The 9,438-nt window shown below is 30.4% G+C and overlaps 1 protein-coding gene across 1 annotated transcript; it reads left to right on the top strand.

The window, feature by feature from the left end:
- Positions 1 to 185: 185 nt before the first annotated feature.
- LOC126688381 (uncharacterized) lies at positions 186 to 9,234 on the top strand. The gene is made up of 13 exons (XM_050383052.2): positions 186 to 373; positions 447 to 508; positions 638 to 715; positions 1,031 to 1,109; positions 1,278 to 1,348; positions 1,500 to 1,601; positions 1,905 to 1,994; positions 2,931 to 3,005; positions 3,314 to 3,346; positions 4,095 to 4,172; positions 6,285 to 6,335; positions 6,550 to 6,692; positions 8,924 to 9,234. The coding sequence occupies exons 1-13, from the start codon at positions 319 to 321 to the stop codon at positions 8,940 to 8,942; spliced, it is 936 nt and encodes a 311-aa protein (XP_050239009.1). The 5' UTR covers positions 186 to 318; the 3' UTR covers positions 8,943 to 9,234.
- The last annotated feature ends 204 nt before the right edge of the window (positions 9,235 to 9,438 follow it).

Here is a 9,438-nt window from a genome sequence, read left to right on the forward strand (position 1 = left end):
AATTGACACTTCACCGAGTGAAGTTTGCCTATGAGAAAAAAAAAATATTTTTAATAGCTTTTTTTTCTTTTTACAATTTCATTTTATTTTTAAAAAATTAATTTTTGTGATTTTTTTAAAAAAGTAGCATATGATGCAATTTCCCGTATAATATGAGGGCTCAAGAGATTGGGCCAAGAGCAAGGCCGGGTGGGAGTAGAATACTAAGACCTTGCAAAGACTGCGACTCAGTCCAAGCTCCTGTAACCACGGCGTAAGCTCGCTTCTCCGCTGTATTAGTGTTGTTGGTGGTCCTCATTTTTAATTAATTTGCAAACTATGGCGATGCAAACTGGAATTGGCCTCTCCAGGATCTTTCTCATTGCCGGTGCAGGTACTAACTCCACCGCCCTCCGATCAACCCATTTATACCTCAATTTATTTTCATTTTTGACCTTTTTGAACAGGATATACCGGTACTGTTATGTTTAAAAATGGAAAATTATCTGATATTATCGGTGAACTTCAGGTACTTTTTATTTTTAGGGGTTTGTTAGCTAGCTAGTTAGTTCCGTTTTTTATTTGTTTCAGAAATGATTCAATTAATTCCTAAGAATATAATTCAATTAATTCCTAATTTAGTTTTCTGTATGTGCAGTCTCTGGTGAAGGGATGGGAAAAATCTGGGGAACATTCGGATGGTGATTCTGATTACTCTGATGCCATTGCTCATCAGGTATTTAACTAGTTCTTGCCTGCTAGGTACCACGGATATTTCTAATTTACAAATGAAGTTTAAGATTTTCCATGTGAAAAATGAAGTTTTATATCCAAACGTCAGGTGTCCGGAATGTTTCCGAAACGGGACTCGTTTGATTGAGTGAAGTGTTCGTGCTATCTAGCTTGGCTGTATTTAGAGATTTTGATCTTTCTAATTTACTTGGACACGGGCATAGCTAACTTATTGCATGTCTTTACCTGTTTGGCAAGGTTAGGCGACTTGCCTGTTTTACAAATGCTTTCAGGTAACCTGTTTTATAAATGCTTGCAGGTAAAGCGGTTGGCAATGGAGGTCAGGCAACTTGCCACTCAACGGCAAATAACTGTGTTGAATGGGGGTTCTGGTCAAAGTAAGCATTATTATTTTTTATTCAATGTTTCTTTTGCTATGTTGTCGTTCCTTTTTGCATGTAACTACCATTGAGATTCTATTTGTAGTGCTAGTTAATCATTCTCTGGTAGTTTATAGTCGGCAGTAATTTTAGTTTATGTTTTGCTATTGGTTTTGACTATTGCAGGTAACATAACTAACCTCATAGTTCCAGCTGCTGCAGTTGGGGCATTGGGTTATGGCTACATGTGGTGGAAGGTATCTGATTATGCACATGTTCTAATCTGGTTTCTTGCTGCTGATCTTGAATTATGATGCTTCTTTTTGGATTTCTCAATTATATGTTTATTTAGGAAATTTGTTTCAAGTTAGCTTCTGAAGACTTACTTCCTTTTCTTTTATCAATCAGGGTCTCAAGCTTTCAGATCTTATGTATGTGACAAAGCGCAGTATGGCAAATGCTGTTACAAACTTGACAAAACATCTGGAGCAAGTTTCCGAGTCCCTGACTGTAAGTCATATTAATTAATGAACATGTTAAGTTATACTGGAAAATAAATTATTATTTTAGTTTTCCATTGATTGTGCAACTGTAGTTTGCAACTCTATCCATTTACATTATCAGGTAAAAACTGATTTGGTCAAAAGTTTAAAGAAAATACTGGACAGTACTCATTTACTGTGCTTTGTCAACACCCAACATTAAATTTCTACTAGATAAACATGTGTATGCATATGCTGTGTATGCATGCACTAACTACATTTCAGGAATGCATTTATGTTATCTGATTGCTTTTTTCTTTTCCGGGGTCAGGCTGCGAAAGCACATTTGACACAGAGAATACAACTAGTGGATGATAAAATGGAAACTCAAAAGGAGATCTCAAAGGCAATTCAAAATGATGTAAGAGAACAACTCTCATTGTGGGTTTGTTTTTATTTGGATATCTTTTTTGGGCTACTGCTCTTATGTTTCTCCGATTTCCATGTTTCTCTCTTTCTCCGCGTTTGTGCTCTCTCTCCCTCTCTCTCTCTCTCTCTCTCTCTCTCTCTCTCTCTCTCTCTCTCTCTCTCTCTCTCTCTCTCTCTCTCTTTAAGCCATAGGTTTTTGAGTAAGTGTTTTTAATCTCTTTTTAGTTGTCAGTAACATCTATTAAACACCGGGCAGAGTTCTGAAATTTTTATTCAAACCTTCAAGCTTTATAATTTGTCATAAGCATTAAAAGTAGGGCTGACCATTTTACCACTTCATTTCACTCTGTGACACAAAATGTGTAATACTTTTTTTTTCCCCTTTACTCGATTTAGACATTTTTAACAGTTGGTTTTGCCGAACAATATGGGAGTGGAATTTGTCATAAGCATTAAAAGTAGGGCTGACCATTTCACCACTTCATTTCACTCTGTGACACAAAATGTGTAATACTTTTTTTTCCTTTATTCGATTTAGACATTTTTAACAGTTGGTTTTGCCGAACAATATGGAAGTGGGAGATCTGTAGAACAGAACAATAATGAGGCAGGACATGGAAAGTCTGATTCTAGTTTAGGCTTCCTATTATATGTTGTTGGTTAGATTTCATTTTACCAAGTTTGATTTTAAGCAAGAAACTTTGGTATCTAATCATATTGTACACAATGTAGTTTGATGTATATTAGCACACATAAAATTTGTATGATTGCTCAGTACTATTATATGAAGAGCTTATTAATATTTTGCTGCATTATATATTAATGCATGCATAACAATGTCAAATAAGATAATTAGGCAGATAAAGAGTAATCAGAAACACGTGATTATGATTTTGTCATTCTAATGCAGTTTATTATTTTTCTACAGGTTAAAGCTGCTTCTGAAAATTTGTCACAAATTGGCTCAGAGCTGTGGCAGTTGCAGCGCGTAGTTTCTGGTTTGGTAAGTTCATTTTTATAATATTCTTCCCAATCCATATGTAATGCTTTAGAATATATTGGCCGTTTATGCATTGGTGACTAGTATTACTTTAGGTCTTCTAAAGTATCTCCATCCGTTGTCTTTTGTGGAAAATGTATCATGTTACTGAAGACTTTCACTTCATTTTTGATGATTGTATCAGTTTCCTATTATTTATTTTAATTCTGGAGAACAAATATTTCAGTAGTTATAAACGGTTATAACATCCATTCTCAACATGGCTGCTTTGTTCTCTTATACTTTTAATTCTTCATATTTTCCTGTTACAGGATGGGAAGATATGCTCATTGGAGGAGAAACAGGTAAAAACAGCTCATATCTTTGAAATTAGTGCAAGAGATAACAAACCTCTCAACTCCTTATTGTTGTTACTTTCAGTATTTAGTTATTTTCTCCAAGTTAAGAATCTGATGAATACTGTCAAGCAGCATTTTCACAAAATGTGATATATGTCTAAGAAAAGTTCTTATAGACCTGCCGTCTATTGTGGGGTGGATTTGGGTGTAGTTTGAGGAAAACTGGTGTGTAATATTGCTGTCTTCTAATTTTAAATTTGCTCTTGGACAATTTCATGAATGGATATGATGTTTTGTTATTTCAAATTTCAAGTATGATTCTGTTGAACCCATTTCCGGAATTTCACCAAATGGGCCATCAAAAAGACCTAGAGATTCTTAGGGGTTCTTAATTTCTTATGTTCAAGTAGTTGCTCTTTGGCTTTTTTGGCTTAAAATAATGTTTTTCTCATTAATGTTTTTGCTTTACAAAATTATATAAAGATGTAGTCTTTTGTTGGATAATTTTGGCTGTATATTTTTGTGTCTGAGTTTAAGCCTCTCAGGCAAACCTTTTAATCCTAATTCTGTTTCAATTTTTTTCTTTACATAGATTTGCAATCTTGGTTGGAACATTCATGTTTCATTTACTTGTTTCCAATTATGATAATCATGTAATAATCTATCATGACTGTTCCAAGCTACAAATTGCTTACTTGTAACACATTTCTTCTTTTTATGTAAACAAATGTTCTGATATAATTCGTGGTGGCAGGATATCGCAAATATGGGTGTATGGTACCTATGCAATTTTTTCGAGGGCAGAGAAATAAATATGCCTAAAGCTCTGGAGGTTAGAAAAATATTTTGTGCATCAATGTTGTTGTCGATCATTACTTCTTAGAATTACGGGAAAATTGTTAGTGTCAAATTATATTTTTGGGTGAAGAAAAATGGAGGATGGGACTCTTGTCAATTGTTGCCATTCATGGATAAGAAACAGAGTTCTTCTTTGTTTTAGCTCAGCGAAGTTCTACCTTTCAGAAACTAGGGGACTGCTGTGAAAAAAGAGAAGCTGATAATTTTGGCACCATAATGATGGGGGTTTTTGACGGATTAGTGCCTACGAAAATTATAAAATTCTATTTTTGTGCCTGTGAAAAAATTAATTCCAATTTAGTGCCTGGGTCCACTCAATCCGCGATCTAAAATCGCGGATTGAGTGGCAATCCGCGATTTAGAATTGCGGATTGCCCTTAATTACTAATTAGGGGCAATCCGCAATTCATGAATGCGGATTGCATTCTCAAATTATGGTGAATATTGCTATTTGGTGCTTAACTTAAACCAATAACTTATTTATTACTTCTTGTTTTTGTCTTCATTATCAATAGGAAATATGGTTAATGATCACCTCAATCCTTCATTTCTTTAACTTATACAATATTTCTTTTAAATTTTTCTTTTAACTTAACCTTTAAATACTCGATTAAACTCGATTATTTACGTATTATTTAAGTGTAAAATTAATACATAGGTGTCCTAGGAAGTAGGTCGTAATTGTAGGAATTTAAAATTTAAATTAGGAATTTAAATTTTAATAATCGGTTTTGAACGAAACAAATGAAATTTAGAAGGTAAATATATCAAAATTAATATATCAATGTACACCTCTAAATGTAGAGTTAAAAGTTTTGGATAAAACCTCGAAATTAAAATATCGAAATTTAAAAATTTTGACGTAATACGGAAGTATATAAGTTAAGAAATATATATATATATATAACAAAAAAAATAAAAAAAAAGATTCAATTTAATCCCTAAACTTTCTTCGCCTCACACATATATTATATTTGTTTTTATATATATATATATTCTTAGATATATATATATATATATATATATATATATATATATATATATATATATATATATATATATATATATATATATATATATAAACTTATATACTTTCATATTACGTCAAAACTTTCAAATTTCGACATTTTAATTTCGAGGTTTTATCCGAAACTTTTGACTCTACATTTAGAGATGTACATTGATATATTAATTTTGATATATTTACCTTCTAAATTTCATTTGTTCCGTTCAAAACCGATTATTAAAATTTTATTCCTAAATTTAAATTTTAAATTCCTACAATTACGACCTACTTCCTAGGACACCTATATATTAATTTTACACTTAAATAATACGTAAATAATCGAGTTTAATCGAGTCTTTAAACGTTAAGTTAAAAGAAAAATTTAAAAGAAATATTGTATAAGTTAAAGAAATGAAGGATTGAGGTGATCATTAACCATATTTTCTATTGATAATGGAGACAAAAACAAGAAGGAATAAATAAATAATTGGTTTAAATTAAGCATCAAATAGCAATGTTGACCATAATTTGAGAATGCAATCCGCATTCATGAATTGCGGATTGCCCCTAATTAGTAATTAAGGGCAATCCGCAATTCTAGATCGCGGATTGCCACTCAATCCGCGATTTTAGATTGCGGATTGAGTGGACCAGGCACTAAATTGGAATTAATTTTTTTACAGGCACAAAAATGAAATTTTATAATTTTCGTAAGCACTAATCCGTCAAAACCCCATAATGATGGCATGGCTTTATGATTTAGTTACAAAAGGACTTGCAAAATTTCTTCCACCTTTGTGATTCGTAAAACAGATATAAAATTGATTTTTCTTGAAGTTCCTCATTTTCCATGTTAACAGAGCTCTTCTTCTTATAACTCCTTCATTCATTTGCTTACCTCATATTTTATGTGGTGGGTTTTGAAGAAGAATGTGACCTTATCTTTCATTAATGGCATCTTTTTAGGTTACTTTTCTTACTAGTATTTTACTTCCTGAATCTCAAGAGCGTTTCAACATTTCTTTTCCAACTTTAGTGCCATATGAGCAATTCTCATAAACCTGAAACTTCTACTTGCAGGATCAACTTAAACTTTCTGCGAAAACTCGTCCTCAGCTGCCAAGTATATTGGTACATATTCTCTAACTTTTTATAGGGCTCTCACATTCAAAAACTTGCAATGCACACATGATCAACTGGTTTTTAAACATCTGTGGCATTTTTATGAGCATTACATGTAGGCAATTATACTTGTGGATTAAAAATGTGTAGGCAGCAATAAATCAAATATACTGGTAACTGTTTTTGTTCAAGTTGAGGCAATGCTGTATTTTATTGTTACCAGGGTCTAAAGGATATTAAGGACATAACAGACAGTTTGTCTCGAACAATGAGTGAGCCAGCACCTAAACTCATGCTGCAAAGTGGAACTGATAAGCTGGAAGATACACCGCAGGCACCACAAAGCACCCAATCAAACCTATTAAGGTCTGAATTCTATCTGTTCATCTTTGTTCACTAACTGTAGCAACGCTGTTTCTTTTTTATTATTAATATTATTATATATATATATATATATATATATATATATATCTATCTATTCTATAACTATCTTATATGTGGGAAGGGGGGGGGACAGGCAAAATTACAACATTAGCCTTTAAAAATTAAAAAATTTACTAAATTAAGTATAAAACTAATTCTAATAAAAAATAACTAAATAAGAATTTAATTTTAATATATGTTAAGTTATTGTATAAAACACAAATACAACTATTCATAAGAAATATAAAAACATACAGCACGTGAACTAATTTTAACCTAATATTTAAGTTCAAAGTGTTTAACTACAATTAGTATTCAAAGAGTTTAACTTCTTTAAACTACTATAAAGATATTAGTAAAAAAACAACTGCCATAAAGAGATGTGCATGTAACTCTCTCTATATATATAACTTCAAAATTCTATTTATTAGTACAATCAAATATATATTTTTGTTCTACGATGAAAAGATTCTCTGCGAACTGATTATGAGGTAACTTTTCTTTTTTATAAAAACAATTTTTTTTTTTTTTGATTAATTGGTACTTATATTTTTCTTTCTTAGTTAATTAATTACTCATTTATTATATTTTGCAATTGATTTTAATTTGTGGGTAAAGATGTGGACCGGGTAGGTATGACGAATTATGTTGAAGTGTGAATAAATTACTCTCAATATGAAAAGGGTAATCGTTTACATTAGTGTTGTGTGTGCAGTGTTTATTATCAAATAAAGTGGTTTACTAGAGCTGTATATACATAAATTAGGATTGTTGAAATGTTATAGATAAGTGAGAATAATTTGAGGCTATTTTTTTTTATATTAATGTTAGTATGACGAGTTATTTTTAAATTGGCCTGAAATTCTGCTAGATATATTTTAATTAACATGGTATATTATCCTTGAAATTGCTCTAGGTATAGTTCATGTAGTTCCCAAATTAGAAACTTGACATTGTTTATGAAAGTTGAAGGTCGACGTGAAGTTAAGTAAAACTCTAATTCTAATAAAATTTATATTAAATAATTTTTTTAATAAAAATAGTTTAAATAGAAATTAAATAAGTTTAATTTTAATAGGAGCCATATTTATATTTAAATTGATAGATTAAATAGTTGTTAATTTTTATACATAATTAAAAGTGTTAGAAATATAATTTAAAATTAAATAATAAGAGTTTATCTTTTAATAAGAGAATGCAAGTATATATGAGCTTGCCTAATTAATTTTAAATTAAATTATTAGCGGGTCATATAAATAATTTATATATATATATATATATATATATATATATATAATATATATATGATATATAACGGGTCATATAAATGCCGCTCACGTGCGTAGTACGTGGCGAAACGCTAGTATATATAAAAGCACGGGTGGGGGGGGACAGGTAAATTTACCGAATAATCCTTTTTAATATATTACTAAATAATGGTTGTATGGTCATCAACTAATTTTTTATTTAATTTATTACTAAAGATATAATATGATTAGAATCCTAATAGAATTAAAGTCCCAATTAGAATTAGAGTTCTAAATATAATAGAATAGAGTTTTAATTAAAAAATAGCTATATTATTGATTTAATAAGATGTTAATATGCTTAATACAATCTCATTTACGAAGTTCAGCGTGCTCACAATCTTAATAAACAATGGCCAATTTATGAACTTCTTCTCATTAGGAGGTTTTTTTTTGAAATTGCTTTTATTTGGTTTGGTTGCTCTGTTTCTTTATTAATTTGTTTTGTTGGGTTCTTTTTTATATGCAACAAACACTTTTTGGATCCGGAAGAAGTGTATATAGCTAATAATATAGCTAATAATATAGCTAATAATAAATTATATATATAGTATAGATAATTGGTTATATTTTTAATTTTATATTAACTATTAATATTATTAATTAATCAAATTAAAATTCTTATCCAACTCATAGACTCAATAAAATCTTCAAATAATCTCTAATTTATTTAATATTGATTATGAATCAAACATAATGATATAATTATAATATAATAAACATTAATTAATATATCAATAAATATTTCACGAGTCACACTACGAGCCACGTGTATAACACGTAAAGCAACACTAGTATATATATTATATATATATATATTATATATTCAATTCCTGTTCTTCTTTTTAAATCGCATTGTAATTTCAGGTTTCGAATTAAGTGTTGATGCGAAATTCTGCCAGATGGTTCCCGATCCACATCGATCTTTGCAACATGCTCGTTGAGTAATACTGTACTTTGGGGTAAATAAGGGATGTCTGAGCAATTATGGAGTTTCCCACTATTGTTTTTGCTCGCTTGCTTCCTAATGTTCATTCACTTGTTAAGTTTAAAGAATGCATATTTGTTTGCAGTTGCTGTCATGGATGGGCAAAGTAACATGTGTAGTTGTAGATATGAAAATAAAGTTTTTTTAGTACTTTGGATAATACTTTCTTAAATTTGTTTTATATTCTCAAGCCAGCCAGTGATTTTTTTATTTCTTTTCATGTCTAATGCAAAGTGCATTTTCTGATACAAAAGGAAAGATTGGTTATGAGGCACTGGTAATTAAGCAAAAGAGTTGAAATCATTAGTCAATGGAGTGTACATGTAAGGATTATACAATGGCAGTGATAAATTCTCCTCCTTAGAATCCAAGGATGGCAATAAATCCTCTATTT

Source organism: Mercurialis annua, linkage group LG6 (genome assembly GCF_937616625.2).
Source record: "Mercurialis annua linkage group LG6, ddMerAnnu1.2, whole genome shotgun sequence".
NCBI lineage: Eukaryota > Viridiplantae > Streptophyta > Magnoliopsida > Malpighiales > Euphorbiaceae > Mercurialis > Mercurialis annua.

What these genes read in the sequence shown, in the direction of transcription:
- LOC126688381 (XM_050383052.2), top strand. Translation starts at nt 319, where the DNA reads ATGGCGATGCAAACTGGAATTGGCCTCTCCAGGATCTTTCTCATTGCC. An exon ending in ATGGCTACATGTGGTGGAAG is followed by an intron (nt 1,349 to 1,499) that starts GTATCTGATTAT and finishes TTTATCAATCAG; the next exon opens with GGTCTCAAGCTTTCAGATCT. An exon ending in ATATGCCTAAAGCTCTGGAG is followed by an intron (nt 4,173 to 6,284) that starts GTTAGAAAAATA and finishes TTCTACTTGCAG; the next exon opens with GATCAACTTAAACTTTCTGC.